We start from the raw sequence: 26432 nt of genomic DNA, 5'->3' as shown, positions 1-26432 counted from the left end.
CTACGAAATTCAACAGGTAACACAAGACGACAACCACAAAATGCTAGGCTCACAACGCTAAATGTGCGTCAACAGGCTTGGTACACTACGGGTCTCTGCTAAACAACTCTAAGCATGCGCGTACGAGGAATAAGGCCTATCCGTTACGGCAAGCATGTGAGAAAAGGCTTAACATGCGCATGGTAACATCGGGCACGGCAAATCAGTCACCTTTCCCCCACGGCGACGGTGCGTCCGATCCCGACGACAGTCAAGGATCAACTGACGCAATGCAGAGACGGCGGAGTGACTGACCGCACATAATCACTCCACAAGAGCCAGCGCGCAAGTGAGTGGAGCTCCTCGCCGCGGCCGCTACGCATGCACGTGCTCCTAGCGCCCTCAGCGCTGGTGGCATCCAGCGGTCATCTCCTCGCGGGCGCTCCCCGTTTCGGTTTCGCTCTCTTCTACTTCCACTGCGCGCACGCGCGCTCCAACAACGTACAATAAATCGCGATACGACTTCGTCTTACCCGTAGACGTGAAGCCCATCGAATTGGACCCTCGGCTCGCACAGGCGCTCGACGCTTCGCTGGCGTCACGCGAAGCAAGTCGTGCGGTGAAACCTCCCAAATTAAGCGAACGCGAAGCCACCTCCATCTTATTGGAGCACACCGCACTCGTCGCTTTTGGTGACGTCACTTTGAATTTGCAAACCATGGTCCTACGTAACACACTCAACAAGTATTTCCAGACGCACAAGCGGTCATAGTGAATCTAGTTCTGATCATCATTCAAATAGAAATACCAATAATAGGAATCCTTCACGGTGACTCCCCGACTGTGTGCCAGCATGCACACAAATGTTTGTGTGTACTAATTGGCTGTTCTTCCAAGAAACTCCTGAAAAACGCGAGATGCCACACGATAAAGGCATTCTTTTATTACTATTTAAAAATTACGATGGTTTTGCGATTCACATTGTTAATTATTTCAAGTCTCTTCGCATCCTCTATTCTGAGCACAGTAAATTTTCTGAAAGTGAGAACTTGTGATTCATTTCATTCGATCCCACAATGAGAGTTTCGGATGACGCGTGCCCATGAGCCAACCTCTTTCCAGGCACGTGGCATGACATCGATTCTCCGCATTATCTCAGACACAATCGCCCAAAACACAAACAGGCGACACAGCGTTGATAACGCCAGATTGATTGGGCACTGTTTGGCACACCACAGCGAACACCCCTCCGACTGGAATGGAAATGTCGAAATGCTGTCTCCCTTTATTTCTGCTAAAGGCCGCCAGGATGGCTCACCTCTTGCTCCGCCGGTCGAAGCGGACTTCCAGTTAACTCTGCTTTGAGCTGTACATCTGCCTCCCGGCTATTTTGCTGCACCTCAAGCAGTCCTGGATGCAATTAACCAGCACGTAGGCGAACGCGGGCACTTCAGCTTCGACGGAACCGAACAGAATTGTAAAATTCAGCTTTCCGAGGGCACCACCACCTTAAGACTTTCCGCGTCCATGGCCATGCTTTTGTGCTTCGAATCGCGCACCGTGTTCACGGGGGAGGAGGATGCCATAAGCTTCGTCGAGGTACTACTGGAACCCCAGTTTCACAACATAATCGTCTAGAAGGATATCGTGAAACCCACATACGTGGGGAGCGGGAAGAACGATATTAGAGATGCTACCCTTTTATTACGAGAAAGACAAGCACGTCGTCGCCTACACGTTATATAACATCCAGTATTTTAACCTGTCTCAATTCGAAATTCCCTCAGTGACGATTGTTCTCGCGGACGAAACGGGACGACGTTTACCGTTGCGGTCCAAGGGTAGAACCAATTTAATGTTGCATTTCAAATATGTACCGTAATTCCCCCAAAATAATTCTCCAACAACAAATAAAACCGATCCCCATGAAAACGTTGAAGCGCTTGGTGCGGAATTTGGCCGACTGCGAAGGAATATCACGTGCAGTAAAAAAGACTGCCATAGCAATGGGGAGAGACGTGCTGGACTCCATGGAGGGCTCTGGAAACAACAATGGAAAGAAACGTCGCAAAAGACAACAAAGGGCACCGACACACGACGCCCCTGCAGATATCTTTGGTTCGCCGTGAGGGTCACACATCCGCTGTGCGCTCCGACCATCATGACATCAACGAAAGACAAAAAATAGTAGCAACGGTTGCTGCTGTGCTGACGAGTGACGTGATGATATTCGAGCCCCCTTCCATTTAATACGGCGTGGAAGATACTTCGTACCAACTCTTTTATCCGGTCAATGGGGTAAATAATACAGTGATCGAATTTTCTATTCAAAATTTTCAAAGGGCACACTTGGATCTCTACGGCAGCTTCATGTCTTTGACCGCGCACATTGTTCGCGAGGACGGGGAAGAAATGGACGAGAAAGATGTCATTTTCGCAATAAAGCATCTGCTAAGCGGCATGTTTAAGACGGTCACAGTTTATGCCAACAAGCTAGTCAGTTCCAACGAGTTGTATGCCTACAGGAGTATTTTGGATGTCGTGCTTCATTCCACACCCCTGGCTCAAGAGACCGTGCACGCGGCTGGACTCTTTGTCGAGGACGACGAGCATTTAAAAATCGATTACGACGTCTCGTCTCGCGGTCCAAAACAACGTTACAAAGCGAATGGTGGAAAATACTTTAACCTGGTCGGACAGATCAATACCGACCTGTTTGGACAGCCGCGCCTGATGGTGCCTGCCGTCGAAATTCGCGTCGTTTTCCTGTTAAACAACGACGAATTTCAACTCATATCGGCCCCCAACGACAAGAAAATGTACAATTATGAGGTGGACATTAAAGAAATGACGTTACACTTGAAAAAGGTGACGCTGGCACCTTTCCTGTTTTTCGAATACGATTGGCAGCTTCAGATCATGCCAGCCATCTTCGTGTTACGCGGACTGGAAACTAAAGTGCGGAGTTTGAGTGCCGGGAGCTTGGACGCTCACTTTGAAAACGTCTATCCCGAAAGGGTGCCTTCCAAATTATGCGTCGCCCTACTCGCCACGTCCGACTTTCTCGGCGACACCCAATCGAACCCCTACAAATTCCGCCATTACGACCTGTCTCATTCGATGCTCTCCGTGGACGGCCAGCAAGTGCGAGCCGAGTACGACTTTAAAGGTCAGCTATGCCGATATCCCAAATAGTCGAAACGGTTGTGACATTCTGAAAGCCCACATCCAGCTCTCCCCAAAATGCACCTTCATTCTCCCAGTTCGGTACAGTACCACGTCAAAAAAATAGATAATTCATTCCGAAACACACATGGACACAGCCATTTTAATGACGTAGATGCACCCGAACGGGCATTCTGACGTGTAGGCTCTGACGTGTAGCTACGGCTTTTCGTGGCTTCACATATCTGTGCTTGAAGATGGCGGACAGCCGGGTTCCGCGATAAGTAAACAGTGCAGCAGCTGCGAACTCATTCGTGAACCCAGCTCTGTGCGATGTTGTGACTGGAATTCGTCGTTTGTGTTTTGTGAGCACGTACAATTTGTATCAAGTCGCGTCTGCGTTATCCCGGCCTTTTACATCACTTGCCCATTATAGGGTCAATTATCTTAGGAAATTGACTGACGTTTGAACAGCCGTTTTAGCAAGAAAATGCCGATAGCATTTTATTTTTGCAGGAAAAAATCGTGCTATGTGTTTGAGAAACCGCATACTGCTATGGGAGAAGTTTTTCGTACGATTTACCGTCGACGATGTTATGGAACGACGAGTGACGTAAAACGAAATACAAATCACATTTTAAACATTCTGTGCATTTTCCAGAAGCTTTCTTTGAATCACACACTCCTATGTCATGCTGCGTCGTGTGGCACGCTACAAACTACTGCATTTCTTGTGTAACATCTGAATATTGTTTGTAATAAGCATGCACCATAGCACAAAAACATGGGCATAGCATAGATCCTAGAAATCAAATCAGTGGGTGCACCTTATCGCTCTGTAGAGTGCTGTTTCAACTCACAACTCAGCCCATGGGGTGTAAAAGTGTTAGAGGTAATTTGTGACTTGCCGTCCTGGGTGACATCACTGGCCAGCCTCGGAATTAATTCTGTACTCAGGAATTATTGCACAAATCACTTTGTATTTAATATTTATCATGTAGGACATGATAAGGAATATGTAAGTTGCAACCCTGTCTGCACCATTATCGACTGCCTCTTGGCTTTACAGTTAGAGATACATTACCAAACCATTCGCAGAGGGAAGTCTTATACGGCCCATGTAACTTCATGGAAGTTATGCGTTAGCATACATACTGCACATGAAGCACAATTATATATGCTTGGACACCTATCATCTATCTAATCTTCTGAACCATATGCGTGGATGCATATGAAATTATTTTTATGCCCATGCTATACCTTCCTAGTCCTACATGTGGACATGAATAACAGTGAATATATGAGAAGTGGCAAAAAATAATGCTAGGCTCTACCATCATTGTGCCCCTTGTGTCTGGTGAACAGTGAATATCTCACTCGAAAAGACGACATTTGTGTATTGTTTGGCAAGCAAAAAAATCCATTTATTTAAATTTTCCATCAATCAACAATGTTGGGCCCTGCTGCAAATATAAATGCCAACAAGGAAAGTACTTACAAATTATTCCTATGTATTCAAATGCAGATATGACAATTCTCTTTTTGTACCTCAGCACAGCACAGTTTCAAAATTAACACACTGCACAGCATCAGCAATCTTAAAATATCTCAGGAGGGGAATCACATAAGGTTCCAATAATAGGCTCTGCAATCAAAGTGCCAAAAGACTAAGTAGCAAGAAAAATCTGAATAATCGGTTGGCATTGTGATGTGTACTACTATGTAAAGTGGAACATGTTGAATGAACATGTGAATGGAACACGATACCTCAATGCATTGCCTCCATGTGAGCACTAGGACAGGGAGCTTTCCAGGTTGCTGTTTTCGTGTTTTTTGATGCCCCCCTTTTTTTGCAATAGCAAACCTGGCCATAGTGAAACACAAGCAGCCAAGGACCGGATGAGAGAGCTACAATGTGACTGCTAGCTCTCAAATGATATATTTATTAGCAGACTCTGGAATATACACATATATGTTGCTAAACAAATGACAATTTAACCAACAGAATAACAGACAAGAAAAAGGGGTTATATATCTTCCCCCTCTTCTCATTCTATTTCACAGGCAGCCCTAGTATGATTCTGAGTTTGCCCGTGCGTCCTTTTGAGATAACGTATCGCGGACAGAAGCAAATCCAACCACGGACTGCTTGCACATGCAACTGTCTTGGATTTCTCTAACCACTTGTTTCTCTAACCGCAGCCTTGATCTCTGTGTTCTGGAAATTTAGGCAGCATCCAGAGTCCCCGAGGGCATCAAAAGTCTGTCCTTGGCTGCCTGTGTTTTGCTATGGCTCTCAGATACAAACTACCCCATTTCAACACAGTAGGAAACACAGATTTGTTAATAGCATCTGTTGATTGCACTGTACATACCCCCATATAAAGGATCATAGTGGATAGTACATCTTGTGCAATAATGTCAGGAACACAAGAAAGCTAGATTTGAAACCGCTCTCATGTCGTAGTAGTAGTATTTGTGTGAAGCTACGCAATTCCTGTCCTGCAAATGATTTAAACCATAGGTTTTATCTGCCAGCGTGATGATCCCCTAAAAAGCAATTATCACTTGGCTGGAACTACCGGTCCTGAAACCTATCCCTGACATGTGTAGAATCAGGGAGGAAGACCAAGGGCAGCGGTGGAAAAGACAAACACACACGACCTATGTTCTCACTGTGTAACAGCTGCTCTAGCTACTAAAATGAACATGTTCCAAATTAATATAACATGGCTTGACACAATACGCCAGCGAAAGCTAAGAAATAAAATTAGTAGTAAAATGTACAATATATAAACACTTGCCACAACATGACAGTTTCCTTGCTGCATTCATGTGATGCCATTCATCCCACTTAAAGGAAGTACTGAACTATATGATAGCATTACACGCTCGTATGACAGAACTTGAACAAGATTACATAGCACAAGACAAAAGTAGAGGGAACATAATGTGCAGATTTCGATTCACGCATAATGGCCGCAGCAATAATGCATGGAGGCTACTGCTAAGTTGTGTTGAGAAACACTACTTTCTGTTTGTCATGTCTAAATGAAACGTACCTGACCTGATCCAAAATAACTGTTCTGAGAACACACAAAGAGAAAAACAGAACACACACCGCAACATTCACAGATAGGTAAATGAGCTGTGGCGAGCTCCACCTTGGGACAAAGTCAACAAGTAATTCACGAAAAGTCAATGAGTGACTGAAATATAACATCCCTGACTGGTAGCAGGACGGTCCACGTTCAATTCCTGGTGCTAGCACTGACTGGTTTTTTCACGAATTATTTGTTGAAGTTTCCATGTGCTTGAGAACATGAACCATTCATCAACCACGGTATCCTCTTGAGGTGATGAGGGTTTGTCATACCAAAGACATCCCTTTCTTGGATGTGTCCTTACACTTGCTCACCACTGCAGACAAAAAAAAACAAAAATTATTTAATGACAAGAAATAGATAGTCATGTTTACTTTATAATGATTGTGCACAACAGAAAGAAGACTTTCGCACAGAAGGCTGTACTTCTTCAGGTCTAACATCAAGTTACAAAATTCCAGAATATAAAGACATGTTGTAAGGCAAAAAGCAAGTAGAGCGAGGGTTGGTACAAATATACAAATAGCAACACAAACACAGTATAATAAAATAAAAGAGTGTATGACGCCATCAGTTTCAAACAGACAAGAGATGAGTTGTGTAGGACAATACATGAATGAACATGGTGGCCAGATAAGTATTTGGCACAAAAGGCGTTCACGGGCGAGACATTCAGGGAAGCAGGGCTACAGTGTCTTGTCAACTCATGCCTTGCCGGCTTGAAACTGATGGAGTTGTACCCCCTTTTATTTTATATTATGTGTTTGTATATTTATTTTTATGTCTCTACCAACCCTCCCTCTCTACCTTACAACATGTTTTATATATTCTGGAATTTTGTAACTTCACGTTAGACATTAACAAGAGCAGCCTTCTGCACGAAAAGCTCGTCTCATTAAAATTTAGATGCTCTCAACAGTCTTCTTTCTGTTGTGAATCTGTATCGCAGGATACCTGCACAGTGCTGTTCTATGTACTGTGACTTTGCAGTAAGATTATGGACTTTGGATAAAAAGACTATACAAAGCACTGCTCAGGTATTTTTGCCTATCGAACAGCATGTATGCAGTATGCACACAGTATTTGTGCAGTGGACCCACTAAAAATGTAAAGAATGTGGCATTGCCCACAGTAATGCACCAAGTTCAACACAAGTATTGTAGAATCCAGGTATTTTAGCTTACATGCAAATTCAGAACCACTATTCAGTGTGAAGTTGTGACAAATAATTAGTTCCCATTTTTCCTAGCTCTCAGAACAGAGACAGTGAATTAATAAGACTCAATGGACGCTGATGACAGTGAAAATTCTAAACAGTTATCAGCTTCTGCATGTCAGAAAGGACTGTATGTCCAACAGTAATCCAGCTAACAGTAACAAAAATGTACAAAAGACAAATTAACTGAACTAATGTAACATACCTTCTATACCAGACAGTGAAGCCTGTATCACCCCATACACAGGAACCAGTGTCCAGACAGCAAAAATGCTTGAACTGGGAGATAGCAGCTAATCGGAATGGCGACCTTTGTTTTCCACCCTGAAAGCACAGGTTGTAACGTTGAGGGCAGATTTAAGAGTGGTGTAAAGATGCCTGCATGAGAGCGCCCACGAAAAATGGAACATAGGTGAATACTCAAATTATAACATCGCATTGTCATACCTGTTGGTGGCAGCTAGACTGCAACTAACGTGTCAGCAATTTCTCCATGCACCATATGCAAGCCAAATCCTGCTTCATTTCCACCTTCAGCGTGCACCTGTGGTAATTCACAAGTTAGATTATGAATACTGTTGTGTTGTTAATCGTGGCTACATTAGAGTAAGTGCAGTAGGACAGCTGCACAATCGATTCATGAAGCTTGCTATTTTTATATCTGAACCTCGACTTACTTTTGTCTTGATCCTCCGTGGCACGTTCAAAATTTGTGTGTCGGGCATCTCAGACTTTCATCAGAATATTTCGTGCCGAGATTCCAAATTGCCTCAGGAGTCGCGCGTAGCCTATGATAACATTCGTGGCCGAAATCCTTGGAGCGAAACTTAGCAGGCACCGCTGTCAGCCAAGAGCTTCGTACTGCTTGGTCTTTTGGCAGCTTATAGGAGGTAACACTTGAATGCTCCGATAAATTGTTCTAACACCGTAGCACCGTCGCATTCTCGAGAGCTTCGCCATGGCATATCACGTATCACACCGCTCCAGCCCATAAAAGACAAGGTCAGAACAAGGAAGTGCACTTTCCAAACAACGCTGTGTCAAAAAAACATTCACATGCTTTGTTTCCGGCTTAGCAATAACATAACAGCTGTACGCTTATGTACGATTACCATAGTACGATGCACAGAGGACGAAACGAAAGAAGCCAAGCGGCCAAGGCAAGAGTCCATGCCAAGACAAAGACAGATAAACCGAGAGCAGTGACGTCGGTGCGCCCATGCGCGGGGTTTGCCGACGGTCTGACGGGCAGGCGTGGGAACTAAAAAAATATTTTCTAAAAACTACGAACAGTTGGACCAAGATATTTTGCACACATATTCAGTGTTCGCTAATGAACACACAGCGCGAGTACTGCTCAGTTCTACGGCACCTCAAGATCGGCATATCTGACCTTCAAGTACGACCTCGTCCAAATTCCCTACTGTAATTTTTTGCAAGAACTGGGTGAAAAACATTTCAAGTACAGCTACGACCGGTTCCTTCTCTTCTTCAACTTGGACGTGGACAAGTGTTCTTCTCCTTCACATTTGAACGAGTGGTGAAAAAGAAACGTTCGCCTGCAATTACGCTTCGCTAAAGTCCTTCCACACGCGGTTACCGTCCTCTTGATTTCCGAGTGTCCCAAGCTCATGTGCATCGACAAGGACCATACGGTCACCTTCGCATAGAAAAGATTACGAGAGCGACATCTTGGAACTCGTGTCCCTGAAACCCCTCACTTCCTCCATGCTGACAGGCATTTGCGCTTCCGACGAAGCCTTCGTTCTACGCAAGCCCGGCTATTTAATCATCAATACGGAAGAGTGAAGAAAGCGCGGCCAGCACTGGGTGCTCTACCTGAAAAACTACGACGGGTCTGCCGTGTTTTTTGACAGTAAAGGACTTCCCCCCATCGAAGCAAACCTTCGAAGGACTTTACTAGTGGATGAGTATAAGGACAAGTGTATTCAGTCACCTTTTCCGCCTTACTGCGGTCTTTTTTGTATCTACGTAGCCACGCGCATGTCGAAACGCTACAGCTTGAAAAATTGTGAATCCATGTTTTCCTGTAACCTTGAAGAGAATGACGAAACACGAAAACGTCTCCTCGTGGGCAAACTCGCGTCGTAAAATGTTCTGTTTATTTTTTTCACGACATACACAAGACATTTGCGAGACAATCTTCCAACGTGCTAACCCTACGCTCGTCGCTGGTCACCGTGACGTTGAAGGATGTGTGGAGAAGCTAGTAGCGATGGACGATAGGTCGGTTGAAACCCGCGTTGATGAGACACGGGTCAATTGCCAGTCCTCGTTTATACTTTTCCAACAGCTCGAACTTGTAATCTACGAAACGCTACGTAAGGGTATCGTCTTGAGAATCGAGCGAAACTCACCCTCACAGCCATCGCCGTGAATATAAACGCGTAATCGAAGCAAGTCCCGATACATTCGCGTTTGCAAGAAGGTTTCAAACCTCTGCTTGGGCGTCATGACTGAGATGGAATGAGAGTATACGCAACCTTTTTTATTTATCATGAGAGGTTATACATGAATTAGCCTTCAGCTTTGGTTTTGTAGCCAGGAAGAAAGCTGAAATACGGACAAAGGCTCGAGTCTAGCCAATGGCTGGGGTTTCTCGACCAGTGTCAACCACAACGACAGGTGCTCAGCTGATCGTCGATCCGCAAATAGAAGGTCTTCGGAGGGGGCCTTAGGACCAGGGGTAGATCTCCCGTCAGTAGCCATTCGTAATCTGCACGAAAGGAGCGTGAGACACGCACGTTTTTATTCTAAACACACACACGTACAGTCTTCTTCAGTCACAGAGGGACACTGATCGTCCATCTTCTCCATCTATCTTCAATAGTCGAAGTCCTTCGCAACGTACGTCGAATGGTACCGTCCGACAGCAGAGAAACGGGCGAATGAATCGGTCCGTCCAATGCTTTTGCTCTGAAAAAATGTGACTGGTTATAGAACGCATTAAAAATAATGAGGAAGCATACCTTTAGACCACAATCCACCGCAGTTGGTGGAGAAGCAGCGAGCGCTCCCAATCTCCCGAAATATGTGAGGTGGGAAAAAACCGGGTTCACGTGCAGCAAAAGTGTTGTAAACTGTAAACTAAACTCTTCAAACATTTCGACGACGATGATGACGGTATGGGTATTACTTACGAGGGTCTACCAAGCTGAGCATGATGTCGAGAATGACGATCGAACGATCGCTTCGCCATTTATAGTAAAGCTTTTCCTCTCACTCTCTATGACGTTCTTGAACGTGTTTGGACATGTTTGGACGTGTTTGAACATGTTTTGACGTGTTTAGACACGAACCGTGCGATACGAAAACGTCATGCAGCACGAATTAGTCAAGTGATTAGTGTATCACTGCCAGTGCGGAAGGTTCTTGCGTTCGAATCCCACTCTGGGCCTTCTTGTCGCCATATAGAAGTCGAAGTCGGCCCAGAACGCACCAGAGTGTTCGCTAGACATTAGTGTAACGTTTTATTCAACAACTGTGGGATCATTGTTATATATGCAACAACGTAACGAAAAAAGGCGCGAAAGACTGAAGGTGTGAACACACAGCTGGTCTGGACACGAGTTAGATACTCCCCCATTAATGTGATGACTCCCTGGAGGGTGCTGATTAATGTGGGGGGTCAAAATTAACTCTAATTGCTAATTAAATCGTATTTAGACCAAGTTGTGTGTCGCAGGCAGTCTGTGTCCAGTCATTACTACTACCGCACCTCTCCACCTGGATCCGCCACTGTCGAGTGGCAAGCGTGGGTCCGCACAGCTCGAGTGACAGCCCTGATTTTATTCTCTCACACTTTTTCTGAGTCACCCACCCATTCAAATACGAGGAGAGAGGAATGTAATGCAACTCATGGGAAATAGTGGAGGCAAATTTCCTCTAGCAGTGAGTGGAGAAGCGTGAGGACAGCCTTGATCCACATTTTATATCACAATCTGTTGTGGCCGTTCGAAACGCATACGAGAAATAGCTTACCAACAATGGAGTTTGGATGCAGTTTGATTGTTTTGATAATTGTTGTAGCAGGTACTCTTTGCACTGTCTAATAATCCTCTTGGGCAAACGGTACCTGAAAGCGAAATATATGGTTTTCTTTCTTTGATGGTTTCGGCGCCTCGAAACTGCGCCATCTATGTGGAATGGTTTAACAACAGAGGAATAGCAATGTGCAGTATTGAAAGGTAGCCGAATTAGAAATAACTAGTTTGTTTATCTATTTACTAATTGTGTGGCTCCAAGGGCCTTGTAACACAGACAATGGTACAGCAAACCAACAAGGAAATCAATAGCACGGGAATATAGTAGTACAACAGTGACATATATTAGCAGCACTACAACTGAAAAAAAGAACGGAGAACAGTTTCATATAATGTATGATTTACAACTGTGACTTAGGGGTGAAGGTAAACGATTCGATAGTCTAATGGCACATGAAAAGAAGTTTCTATAGAAAAATGTACAGTTCAAATTTGTGAGTGGCAACAACAGCTGTGTCAGTAAATTCATTTCTGCCTATACCCCATGGTCCAGTACCCAGCAAAACCTGAACGAAAGGTCTGATTATTTTACTGGCCACACATTGGGCTCTCAGAACGAGAAAGTTTATCTAGGTTCCTAAATTGCATATTGCTTTCAGGTAGGTAGGTAACCATGGAGTTAAAGCGGTGTGTTCAAGACGTAATTTAATGTATGACCACCCCATAGACTTCAGCACTGAAGATTGACATGATACTTGGTAAGTGATGTGATCCCAGACATGTCTCAGTTACCATCGCACGTCTCACTCGTTGTGTTCTTGAACCATCTGCGTAACATGCTAACGGTTCGCTGAATCACTGACTTAACGGCGGAAACTTCTGTTATAGCACAATGTGAGCATCGTGCTTAAAGTATTTTGACATATTAAATGACATGCGACACTGACTTCACGACATTCATTAACTGACATCACGTCGACTGGATCAATTCTATTTCTCTGCAGAATTCCGGTTATAATGCAGAGAACTCCACACGTGCTCACCCAACACACTGGCACAAAGGTATATCTAAACTGGTGGCGAAAACTAGCGAAAATACCAAATCAGAAGTAGTAATGTATCAGCTCAAGTATCCGGAAACTCACATCTTTGCCTGGACGCCATTAATTAGCAATTAGAGCAATTTGGGACCCCCCACAGTAATTAGGATCATTCAGGGAGTCATTACACTAATTGGGGATCATCTAAGACACGTCCAGACCACTGTGTGAGTTTCCGGCTACTTGAGCTGATAAAAATAAAAAAAATAGATAGAGATAGAGTGGAGAGAAGGAGTATCGTTGAAGATCAGCGACGTCATCTTGTAGAAAGCGGTCCGGAACGGGCGCTGACCGTCGCTGGGCGACGGAGCACAGAACCAGCTTGCAAAGCATCGCAGCACCAGTTCCGGACATCCTGTGATGTCAGCTGTGACGTCATCATGACATGTCTGGGCAGGTTAGGACAGCTCTGGACATGCAAGGAGAAAAACACTCGTAATACAGAGGCTGGGAAAGCAAGAGTATGCAAACCATCAATAGCTAACAACAAAAAGAATTAGTTACACAACAAATGAGCCCACCAGAACAGGAGCGCAGAACCATGCGGCTGCTCCATCCGAGAGGCAGGCAGAAACTGACTCATAATGGTTTTTTTCTCCTGTATAAAGCCCCACAGCTGCACCCCCTAGGGGTTACTTTCTCAACTAATCTCACAACAAAATTATTAAGAATCACGCCAGCGCTACTCCCGGTCTCGAGGCAGAAGATGATAGAAAATGGCGGGAATGCCCGGACAACAGCAACCAGCACCCAACGTGCACGGGCACGAAAATCGCAAACAAAGCGGGAACAAAGTTGGCGAAAGCATTAGTTACACAACAAATCACCTCACCACAGTAGGAGCGCAGACCGATGCGACTGCTCTCGTCGACAGCCAGGGATCAAGTGACGACGGAGCGAACGACCGCACGTCTTCTCCCAACGAGAGCCAGAGGTGGACTGACGTAAGCGCCACTCTACGGGTGCTACGCATGCGCGCGCTCGTAGCGCCCTCTGCGCGCTCCTACCGCCACCTGCGAGAGGCTAAGAGAGAAGAGCATCCCTGCGCCCTCTTCTCTCGTTGCTCATTGGTCGTGAGGCTAAGTGAGAAGAGCATTCCTGCGCCCCCTGCTGGCCGTTCTCATTGGTCCAGACATCATCCTATCGTCTCAGGGCTACACTGTTTTTTTCCACTAATGCTCCTTTGGTCAATCTGCAGTGAAGCCACGGTATGACGTCATCATGCACCTGCGTGGCTCAAGGACGCGTGCGCTCTAGACAGGGGACCTATTGTTTATTGAATCACTATCCCAAGATTATTTCATTTATTCTTCTATAACGATTGCATAGGAAACTATTGCAGAAGAGCACCATGCATGAAAGCTGATCGAAGGAATTCCAAAGTCTTACTAAATGAGACTTGCAAAAGAACAAAATATCCTAACACGTAACTCCATCAACGGCAAATAAGAGGACTAGGCACTCAACAAATCAACACAGAGTACGGGTAAACAGGAGCGCAGAACTCAGGGCAGCACTATCGTCAAGACAACAATGTTCCTTGTCAAAAGAGAAAAAAATACTAAGCGTCAACACAGGAAAGCATGCATATCGGGGCATGTCAGAACACGTCAGGACAAATCGTACGACTGCTGGGCAACAGAGGAAAACAAACAAACACTTGAACAGAGTGAAAAAGACACTCACCATCATTTTTCCCGTTCACAGCATTCCCTCATTGTAAATCCGCTCGTCACAAAATCCACCTGCATCGTCGAACACCATTCACCAGTGACGAACCACACATCTCCACCCCATCAGAGGCAGACAGAACCCCACCGAAGCTACGCTCTTCCACTGACGGCCAACGCCAGGAGCAGAATTTGCGTGTCGAGACCCGTCAGTGTCCAAGAGAGAAGTGAATCCTTGCGCCCCCTGCAGGCCGTTCTCATTGGTCGTGACGTCATCCTATTGTCTCAGGGCTACCCTGTTTTTTTCCACTAATGCTCCTTTGGTCAATCTACAATGAAGCCACAGTATGACGTCATCATGCACCTGCGTGGCTCAAGGACGCGTACGCTCTAGACAGGGCACCTGTTATTTATTGAATCACTATCCCTAGAATATTTCCTTTATTCTACTATAATGATTGCGTAGGGAACTATTGCAGAAAAACACCATAGACAAGAGGAGATTGTAGCATTTCATTCCCAAAGTCTTACTGTACAGGAAAAAAAAAAATGGTTCAGCAAGACATAAAGTCACACACCTGTCCCCCTCGCGGTTACTCTCTGAACTAAATGAATCGCAAAATTATTAAGAATAGCTCTACTCCCATTCAAGGCAGCACTATGGTCAAGAATATGCCTTGTACAAAAAGAAAAAAAACTACATGTAGAAGGAAAGCATGTCAGAACAAGCCCAGGCATGTCAGCACATGTTTCTCAGACAAGGGGGGAAAAAGCGAAAAGAAACAAAGAAGGAAACCAGCATCAAACTATTTCTAAGCACACGCACTCCTCTTATTCGAAAACAGTGCTCATCATAAATCTGCCCAGGACAATACACACTATTTTTCTATTGCCACACTTTTTTCCAGTAACGGTCAATGCATTGCTACAGACTGTGTGACGTCATCACATCCTGTCTGAAGAAGACACCGGCAAAGACTCCTATTATTTATTGAATCGCAAGATTATTTTCTTTGTCCTACTCTTAATGACATTCATTCTCTCATTAAAATTCAACAAAAAAGCACCCTACATATTAACGATTTTCACCCCAAAGGCTCATCATGGTCATTAGAATTACAGTAAACTACCACTGCTCTTTTAAAATAATAATAAGTGAAACCACTCAACATCACCTCCAGGCTTATGTAATACATGACCCTTTCTATGCTCACACATTCGTTGTCTGAGGCTACACCTGCGAGCAAAAAAGGCGCGGAAGCCGAGTGGGCAAAGTTCCATTCGCGCATTGCGAGCATAAAGGCGGGGAAGCCTGGGAGCAAAGTTCTATTCGCGCATTCCAAAGCACAAGACAGAACGCCTTTACGGGAACACGATAGCATTCGTATACTATATTAATGATTATTGCATTGCAGTTTAGAAATACTACTACAAAACTATAATTTTAGGAGTCCATTAAAATTCTACTTTCTATGGAAACTATAATTGCCCTATTACTTGGATCGCGATTAATGAAGCGCTCCAATTTTTTTCTCTCTTCCCATTTCAGCCTTGTCATGCAGGGAAGCAGACTCACATCCAAAATAATTAATTTACACTGAGGATGCCGTGCTTCAGGAATTCCTATCCTGCGCTCAGATGCAAGCATTTCTTTACGGAAACCTTTAACAGCTGACTTCCTCAACATGTCGAACACCCAACAAAATCAAACAAACAATCAGAGAAACCCTCTTCTCAGCTGTACCATGCGACTGTCTTCTTCGTAAAATCGGTGATCTGAGGAAGAGAGCAGCGAAAAATTGCGCGCACTTGTGCTTGACTTAAAAAACCTGAAGCATATGCCAATAAACCAAGAAAAAGACACTCATGTCTGGTATCTGATAGTGCCACATACACAGACGCATTGTCGCAAAGAAAGCACAGGACAGGGATACACAAATTTCCTTAGGTGAGCAGGGAAAAGGCTTAAGACATCAGGAATAATAGGAGAGTCACTGGACATCGCTACGCGGCTAACACAAGATAACAACAACAAGATAATAGCGGCGGGTAAAATTGCAACACTGCTAAACAAGCCCCAACATGCCATCATGACGTCGCAAACCAGGAAAAAGAAGCACGCGCGCGCACACAGCAGCTCAGGAATGCACAAGGAGAGGTGCTTTATAGGAATTTCTACTCCACACACTCAGATACCAGCATTTCTGCACAAATACCTATAACGGCTGACTTCCTCAACATATCGAGGAAAGCGAATACTGACACTCAACATATAACAAAAAACAAACAAATTCCATTCTCATGAACTCTCCTCTGCCGAGCGGCTTTCTCCTGCTCTACCTGGATGCTGACTGTTTCCCCTCATCTACATTCTGAGTAAAAGCCGTGAAAGGAGAAAAGAACCGCGAAAAATTACACGCATTTGTGCTCCAATAGCTGCAACTGCAAGAAACCGTAGCGCACGCCAATACACTGAGAAAAAGACACCTATTTCTGCCACCAGATAATTCTTGCATAATGCCACATACACAGTCGCATTACCCTTGCGTAAAGAAAGCACAGGACAGGGATACACAAATATCCTTAGGTGAGCAGGGAAAAGGCTTAAGACCTCAGGTCACCACACATCGCCACGCGGCTAGCACAACATGACACCAACAACATACTAGCGGCGGGAAGAACTGCAACACTGCTAAACAAGTCCAGACATGCCACGATGACGTCACAAATCAGGGGAAAAAGCACACGCATGCACGCACAGAGGACAACGCATTAAACACACGGAGCGCTCAGGAATAATCGTAGCGTTACCGCACATCGCTACGAAGCTCAACGTCTAACCCAAGACGACAGCAACAAGATATTAGCGAAGAGTAAAAATTGCAACACTACTGAACAAGTCTAGACATGCGTCATCGCATAGAAAACACTGGTGATCGGGGAAAAGGCCTAAGCCTGCGGCGGATCATCATAGAGCATACACAACTTCATTTTTCTATTTTGCGTAAACTAAACGCGGTCTGCTTGGAAAACGACGTACAAATTTTCTTAGGGAGCAGAGAAATATAGAAATTTGTACTCCGTGCTCAGATACCAGCATTTCTGCTCAAAAACCTGCAAAATTAAGCACTGCTTACTTCGTCAAGATATCGAACACCCAACAAAATCAAACAAACAACCCCACTTCCACTGGTAGAACACTATTCAGCTTTTACGCAGGAGGCTTTCTTCTACATAAAAAGTAGAGAAAATAAGAAAAGAGCAGCGAAATATTACACGCACTTTTGCTCACATAGCTATAAGAGAAAAAAATAAATAAAATAACGACGCACACGCTAATAAACTGTGACAAAGACACCCATTTCTGCTATCAGATAATTATTGCATAATGCTAAATACTCATTTGCATTGGCCCTGCGTGAAGAAAGCACAGGACAGGGATACACAATCTATCTTAAGCGAGCACGGAAAGTCACTTCTACTCGAACAGCTTAATACCATAAAGTCTGAATTTTTGCAAAGAAAATAAAGCTTGAAGAACGCTACGAAGGTGACACACACATACTAACAAACAAACAAACACTTCTTCGAGTCTGTATTATGTTTTAAAAATAACGAAAGCACACACAAAAAATCAAATCGGCTAGGTAGCCTACCAGACGTTGTGCCTTAAAGTTGGCTGCACGCAATGCGCGGAAGCATGCTGTGAAGCCAACTTGCGGTTTTGCTGGATGCAGATGAAGTCCGATTCCAATTGGAAATCGCGCTAAGGACGTGCCAAACGTGGAATTTTCGCAAAATTAATCCCAATACCTGGAATTCTGTTCATTTTAGCGGGAATGCTGGCGCTTGTGCTCCATTATTCGAAATTTTCGAATGTTCGAATTTCTCGATTATTAAATTTTCGAATACGAATAGGTTTCGAATATCAACAATATTCGAACAATATTCGAAATTTCGAATATTCGCACACCTCTAGTGAATACTGACACTCAACGATATATAACAAAAAACAAACAAATTCCATTCTCATGAACTCTCCTCTGCCGAGCGGCTTTCTCCTGCTCTACCTGGATGCTGACTTTTTCCCCCCTCACCTACATTCTGAGTAAAAGCAGTGACAGAAGAAAAGAACCGCGAAAAATTACACGCATTTGTGTCACAGGACAGGGATACACAAATTTCCTTAAGTCGTACCGCTCAGGAATAATCGGAGAATCACCGCTTATCGCTACGCGGCTAGCACTTGAACAGCGCTACGAACGTGACAGATACATACTAACAGACAAACAAACAACAGCAGGACCGGCGTCGGGAACTCATAAAATACCCTGCCCAAAACAAAGACTTCGCCAGGTTCGCGAGGCAATTCCATCAAAAACGCTCGTCCTATCCTACAGATAGCAATGCAAACGCGACTGCCCTTATTTTTTAAACCACTATTTCACGCAATAGTACACAAATGTATCACTCGTGTCACACGAAAAGGCAAACACTTACTTGTCAAGTGGGGTCCCAGCGCGTGCGCGCACGCACACACACACACACACTAACATTTTCACACTCACAAACACAAAGTCTATTTTCACAACCACATAAATCCATATTATTCCTCAGGTCAATAATTATCCTACCATCGCCAAAAGACGGTACAGACATGTATGCTTACGCAAGACAATCGGTCCTCGTTCCGGATGTAATAGGATATCGCCACTCGGCCGGCGCGAACCAATAAAGAAAGAAAGGAATGCGTGTTCGCTACGAAGAAAACGGTGCCGTGCTTCTACGCAGCGATCATTATACAGACGCGTAAATGTGAACATCATTCGCTACACACTGTAGCTCTCATCATTTTTAAACCAAACCGTGTTCATAGGTCTTCACTAAATAGGTGAGCCGATAATGACTCCAAATAAAATCAAATAAAATAATCATTCCAGCATCGCTGGCTGCAAGCTTGGGTACCCAACAGAGCAGCGCGCTCCTATCAACACGCCTTGGGCTGACCTTACACACCCGAAGCCTTTTCTGAATACATTCTGCAGGCGCTGGAATAAAAGATTTATCGCGAGGGTACTACGATGTCAGCTCTGTTGCTGTTTAAGTGATAAAACAGTGCGCCCGAACCGCGAAGGTTCCCGACGCCGGTCCTGCTGTTGTTTGTTTGTCTGTTAGTATGTATCTGTCACGTTCGTAGCGCTGTTCAAGTGCTAGCCGCGTAGCGATAAGCGGTGATTCTCCGATTATTCCTGAGCGGTACGACTTAAGGAAATTTGTGTATCCCTGTCCTGTGACACAAATGCGTGTAATTTTTCGCGGTTCTTTTCTTCTGTCACTGCTTTTACTCAGAATGTAGGTGAGGGGGGAAAAAGTCAGCATCCAGGTAGAGCAGGAGAAAGCCGCTCGGCAGAGGAGAGTTCATGAGAATGGAATTTGTTTGTTTTTTGTTATATATCGTTGAGTGTCAGTATTCACTAGAGGTGTGCGAATATTCGAAATTTCGAATATTGTTCGAATATTGTTGATATTCGAAACCTATTCGTATTCGAAAATTTAATAATCGAGAAATTCGAACATTCGAAAATTTCGAATAATGGAGCACAAGCGCCAGCATTCCCGCTAAAATGAACAGAATTCCAGGTATTGGGATTAATTTTGCGAAAATTCCACGTTTGGCACGTCCTTAGCGCGATTTCCAATTGGAATCGGACTTCATCTGCATCCAGCAAAACCGCAAGTTGGCTTCACAGCATGCTTCCGCGCATTGCGTGCAGCCAACTTTAAGGCACAACGTCTGGTAGGCTACCTAGCCGATTTGATTTTTTGTGTGTGCTTTCGTTATTTTTAAAACATAATACAGACTCGAAGAAGTGTTTGTTTGTTTGTTAGTATGTGTGTGTCACCTTCGTAGCGTTCTTCAAGCTTTATTTTCTTTGCAAAAATTCAGACTTTATGGTATTAAGCTGTTCGAGTAGAAGTGACTTTCCGTGCTCGCTTAAGATAGATTGTGTATCCCTGTCCTGTGCTTTCTTCACGCAGGGCCAATGCAAATGAGTATTTAGCATTATGCAATAATTATCTGATAGCAGAAATGGGTGTCTTTGTCACAGTTTATTAGCGTGTGCGTCGTTATTTTATTTATTTTTTTCTCTTATAGCTATGTGAGCAAAAGTGCGTGTAATATTTCGCTGCTCTTTTCTTATTTTCTCTACTTTTTATGTAGAAGAAAGCCTCCTGCGTAAAAGCTGAATAGTGTTCTACCAGTGGAAGTGGGGTTGTTTGTTTGATTTTGTTGGGTGTTCGATATCTTGACGAAGTAAGCAGTGCTTAATTTTGCAGGTTTTTGAGCAGAAATGCTGGTATCTGAGCACGGAGTACAAATTTCTATATTTCTCTGCTCCCTAAGAAAATTTGTACGTCGTTTTCCAAGCAGACCGCGTTTAGTTTACGCAAAATAGAAAAATGAAGTTGTGTATGCTCTATGATGATCCGCCGCAGGCTTAGGCCTTTTCCCCGATCACCAGTGTTTTCTATGCGATGACGCATGTCTAGACTTGTTCAGTAGTGTTGCAATTTTTACTCTTCGCTAATATCTTGTTGCTGTCGTCTTGGGTTAGACGTTGAGCTTCGTAGCGATGTGCGGTAACGCTACGATTATTCCTGAGCGCTCCGTGTGTTTAATGCGTTGTCCTCTGTGCGTGCATGCGTGTGCTTTTTCCCCTGATTTGTGACGTCATCGTGGCATGTCTGGACTTGTTTAGCAGTGTTGCAGTTCTTCCCGCCGCTAGTATGTTGTTGGTGTCATGTTGTGCTAGCCGCGTGGCGATGTGTGGTGACCTGAGGTCTTAAGCCTTTTCCCTGCTCACCTAAGGATATTTGTGTATCCCTGTCCTGTGCTTTCTTTACGCAAGGGTAATGCGACTGTGTATGTGGCATTATGCAAGAATTATCTGGTGGCAGAAATAGGTGTCTTTTTCTCAGTGTATTGGCGTGCGCTACGGTTTCTTGCAGTTGCAGCTATTGGAGCACAAATGCGTGTAATTTTTCGCGGTTCTTTTCTCCTTTCACGGCTTTTACTCAGAATGTAGATGAGGGGAAACAGTCAGCATCCAGGTAGAGCAGGAGAAAGCCGCTCGGCAGAGGAGAGTTCATGAGAATGGAATTTGTTTGTTTTTTGTTATATGTTGAGTGTCAGTATTCGCTTTCCTCGATATGTTGAGGAAGTCAGCCGTTATAGGTATTTGTGCAGAAATGCTGGTATCTGAGTGTGTGGAGTAGAAATTCCTATAAAGCACCTCTCCTTGTGCATTCCTGAGCTGCTGTGTGCGCGCGCGTGCTTCTTTTTCCTGGTTTGCGACGTCATGATGGCATGTTGGGGCTTGTTTAGCAGTGTTGCAATTTTACCCGCCGCTATTATCTTGTTGTTGTTATCTTGTGTTAGCCGCGTAGCGATGTCCAGTGACTCTCCTATTATTCTTGATGTCTTAAGCCTTTTCCCTGCTCACCTAAGGAAATTTGTGTATCCCTGTCCTGTGCTTTCTTTGCGACAATGCGTCTGTGTATGTGGCACTATCAGATACCAGACATGAGTGTCTTTTTCTTGGTTTATTGGCATATGCTTCAGGTTTTTTAAGTCAAGCACAAGTGCGCGCAATTTTTCGCTGCTCTCTTCCTCAGATCACCGATTTTACGAAGAAGACAGTCGCATGGTACAGCTGAGAAGAGGGTTTCTCTGATTGTTTGTTTGATTTTGTTGGGTGTTCGACATGTTGAGGAAGTCAGCTGTTAAAGGTTTCCGTAAAGAAATGCTTGCATCTGAGCGCAGGATAGGAATTCCTGAAGCACGGCATCCTCAGTGTAAATTAATTATTTTGGATGTGAGTCTGCTTCCCTGCATGACAAGGCTGAAATGGGAAGAGAGAAAAAAATTGGAGCGCTTCATTAATCGCGATCCAAGTAATAGGGCAATTATAGTTTCCATAGAAAGTAGAATTTTAATGGACTCCTAAAATTATAGTTTTGTAGTAGTATTTCTAAACTGCAATGCAATAATCATTAATATAGTATACGTATGCTATCGTGTTCCCGTAAAGGCGTTCTGTCTTGTGCTTTGGAATGCGCGAATAGAACTTTGCTCCCAGGCTTCCCCGCCTTTATGCTCGCAATGCGCGAATGGAACTTTGCCCACTCGGCTTCCGCGCCTTTTTTGCTCGCAGGTGTAGCCTCAGACAACGAATGTGTGAGCATAGAAAGGGTCATGTATTACATAAGCCTGGAGGTGATGTTGAGTGGTTTCACTTATTATTATTTTAAAAGAGCAGTGGTAGTTTACTGTAATTCTAATGACCATGATGAGCCTTTGGGGTGAAAATCGTTAATATGTAGGGTGGTTTTTTGTTGAATTTTAATGAGAGAATGAATGTCATTAAGAGTAGGACAAAGAAAATAATCTTGCGATTCAATAAATAATAGGAGTCTTTGCCGGTGTCTTCTTCAGACAGGATGTGATGACGTCACACAGTCTGTAGCAATGCATTGACCGTTACTGGAAAAAAGTGTGGCAATAGAAAAATAGTGTGTATTGTCCTGGGCAGATTTATGATGAGCACTGTTTTTGAATAAGAGGAGTGCGTGTGCTTAGAAATAGTTTGATGCTGGTTTCCTTCTTTGTTTCTTTTCGCTTTTTCCCCCCTTGTCTGAGAAACATGTGCTGACATGCCTGGGCTTGTTCTGACATGCTTTCCTTCTACATGTAGTTTTTTTTCTTTTTGTACAAGGCATATTCTTGACCATAGTGCTGCCTTGAATGGGAGTAGAGCTATTCTTAATAATTTTGCGATTCATTTAGTTCAGAGAGTAACCGCGAGGGGGACAGGTGTGTGACTTTATGTCTTGCTGAACCATTTTTTTTTCCTGTACAGTAAGACTTTGGGAATGAAATGCTACAATCTCCTCTTGTCTATGGTGTTTTTCTGCAATAGTTCCCTACGCAATCATTATAGTAGAATAAAGGAAATATTCTAGGGATAGTGATTCAATAAATAACAGGTGCCCTGTCTAGAGCGTACGCGTCCTTGAGCCACGCAGGTGCATGATGACGTCATACTGTGGCTTCATTGTAGATTGACCAAAGGAGCATTAGTGGAAAAAACAGGGTAGCCCTGAGACAATAGGATGACGTCACGACCAATGAGAACGGCCTGCAGGGGGCGCAAGGATTCACTTCTCTCTTGGACACTGACGGGTCTCGACACGCAAATTCTGCTCCTGGCGTTGGCCGTCAGTGGAAGAGCGTAGCTTCGGTGGGGTTCTGTCTGCCTCTGATGGGGTGGAGATGTGTGGTTCGTCACTGGTGAATGGTGTTCGACGATGCAGGTGGATTTTGTGACGAGCGGATTTACAATGAGGGAATGCTGTGAACGGGAAAAATGATGGTGAGTGTCTTTTTCACTCTGTTCAAGTGTTTGTTTGTTTTCCTCTGTTGCCCAGCAGTCGTACGATTTGTCCTGACGTGTTCTGACATGCCCCGATATGCATGCTTTCCTGTGTTGACGCTTAGTATTTTTTTCTCTTTTGACAAGGAACATTGTTGTCTTGACGATAGTGCTGCCCTGAGTTCTGCGCTCCTGTTTACCCGTACTCTGTGTTGATTTGTTGAGTGCCTAGTCCTCTTATTTGCCGTTGATGGAGTTACGTGTTAGGATATTTTGTTCTTTTGCAAGTCTCATTTAGTAAGACTTTGGAATTCCTTCGATCAGCTTTCATGCATGGTGCTCTTCTGCAATAGTTTCCTATGCAATCGTTATAGAAGAATAAATGAAATAATCTTGGGATAGTGATTCAATAAACAATAGGTCCCCTGTCTAGAGCGCACGCGTCCTTGAGCCACGCAGGTGCATGATGACGTCATACCGTGGCTTCACTGCAGATTGACCAAAGGAGCATTAGTGGAAAAAAACAGTGTAGCCCTGAGACGATAGGATGATGTCTGGACCAATGAGAACGGCCAGCAGGGGGCGCAGGAATGCTCTTCTCACTTAGCCTCACGACCAATGAGCAACGAGAGAAGAGGGCGCAGGGATGCTCTTCTCTCTTAGCCTCTCGCAGGTGGCGGTAGGAGCGCGCAGAGGGCGCTACGAGCGCGCGCATGCGTAGCACCCGTAGAGTGGCGCTTACGTCAGTCCACCTCTGGCTCTCGTTGGGAGAAGACGTGCGGTCGTTCGCTCCGTCGTCACTTGATCCCTGGCTGTCGACGAGAGCAGTCGCATCGGTCTGCGCTCCTACTGTGGTGAGGTGATTTGTTGTGTAACTAATGCTTTCGCCAACTTTGTTCCCGCTTTGTTTGCGATTTTCGTGCCCGTGCACGTTGGGTGCTGGTTGCTGTTGTCCGGGCATTCCCGCCATTTTCTATCATCTTCTGCCTTGGGACCGGGAGTAGCGCTGGCGTGATTCTTAATAATTTTGTTGTGAGATTAGTTGAGAAAGTAACCCCTAGGGGGTGCAGCTGTGGGGCTTTATACAGGAGAAAAAAACCATTATGAGTCAGTTTCTGCCTGCCTCTCGGATGGAGCAGTCGCATGGTTCTGCGCTCCTGTTCTGGTGGGCTCATTTGTTGTGTAACTAATTCTTTTTGTTGTTAGCTATTGATGGTTTGCATACTCTTGCTTTCCCAGCCTCTGTATTACGAGTGTTTTTCTCCTTGCATGTCCAGAGCTGTCCTAACCTGCCCAGACATGTCATGATGACGTCACAGCTGACGTCACAGGATGTCCGGAACTGGTGCTGCGATGCTTTGCAAGCTGGTTCTGTGCTCCGTCGCCCAGCGACGGTCAGCGCCCGTTCCGGACCGCTTTCTACAAGATGACGTCGCTGATCTTCAACGATACTCCTTCTCTCCACTCTATCTCTATCTATTTTTTTATTTTTATCAGCTCAAGTAGCCGGAAACTCACACAGTGGTCTGGACGTGTCTTAGATGATCCCCAATTAGTGTAATGACTCCCTGGTGGGTCCTGATTAATGTGGGGGGTCCCAATTAGCTCTAATTGCTAATTAATGGCGTCCAGGCAAAGATGTGAGTTTCCGGATACTTGAGCTGATACATTACTACTATCAGACCCATCGGCAAGGCCATCAGCAAGAGGCGCGAGCGATCCTGGGTGTTGACAGTTGAGGTACGATTGTAAACAGAAAAACTTTGCAACATGGGCGTCGCTTGTGTGTGTACTAATAGGTTATTCATAATTTCAATGTAGAAAAAACTTCCTGTTGCCCCGCTCGTGCACATATACGAGATCATCTACCACTCAGTACATTTCCGTATCCTGCTCCTTTGCGGGTGGAACACATTTTCAAGATAGGGCACGTTCAGACCTAACCCTGGGAACGAGGCTTAGACGGAAGTGAGCACAGTCTCGAACAACTGCCGGGGGGATACCCCCCAGACCCCCCCCCGCGCGTGTAATATGTACTGACCTAACCTAACCTCACTAACAAATTTGCAAAGTACAGCGTAATTCATTACTAGCGTACGTGCGACTTTCGGTTGGCCTCGTTCCCAGGGTCAAGATGGCGGCTTGCCTTATCTTGAATATGTGTGATTTCCCTCCTTTGCGCATGTGCCACAGTTGGGGGTGTTTATCCGTGCGTCTCTGTATCCCTACCGTGTGTCCGTGCATTGTAATATGGAGTTCGTACACTCTTTGGGTCAAACAGGAAGCGACGTTCACATCTCCGTGCTGTAGACCAAGATTAACACGTGCGAACAGGTGAATACAATGCATCCCCTGTTGCTGGGCCCGCAAAAAAAAAGATTTCGTCATGGGACGAGCGGCCATGATAGTGTGAGTGTTAGCACGAACCAACTGTGCACCAACGATGTCGTGTTTTGTTGCAATGGACCTATCACGGCCACTCACTGAATAAATGCAAATGTCTAATCACTAGGTGTACGTATAGCTCTGAGTGAGAAATGGGCCTGATGTGAGCCTTCCTAATTTCTGTATGGTCATCACGATGCCTTTCTGTTTGGAGTTGTCAAAATCTGTGATAACCGTATGTATTTGGAATTTTTATGATTCATTAAACCTGATATGCTTTATTTTTCTGTGTTCTCGTCTGGTATTGTTGACTGGGCGCAGAAAAGGGAATACAGAGCAAGCGAAGTGGGCCAATGTAAACGTGCGTGGCTAATT

At 44.7% G+C, this 26432-nt stretch overlaps 1 protein-coding gene across 1 annotated transcript in view; it reads right to left on the bottom strand.

The window, feature by feature from the left end:
* Nucleotides 1-26432, bottom strand: part of LOC135376001 (uncharacterized) — an 83649-nt gene that overhangs the window by 22991 nt on the left and 34226 nt on the right. The window contains exon 5 of the mRNA XM_064608623.1: nt 11467-11560. Within this exon, the coding sequence (XP_064464693.1) occupies nt 11467-11560 (94 nt within the window). The remainder of the gene's footprint in view (nt 1-11466; nt 11561-26432) is intronic.

This window comes from Ornithodoros turicata, unplaced genomic scaffold (assembly GCF_037126465.1).
Source record: "Ornithodoros turicata isolate Travis unplaced genomic scaffold, ASM3712646v1 ctg00000968.1, whole genome shotgun sequence".
Classification (NCBI taxonomy): Eukaryota; Metazoa; Arthropoda; class Arachnida; order Ixodida; family Argasidae; genus Ornithodoros; species Ornithodoros turicata.
Note: the sequence above shows the minus strand (reverse complement) of the source record. Positions and strands in the feature narration are given on the sequence as shown.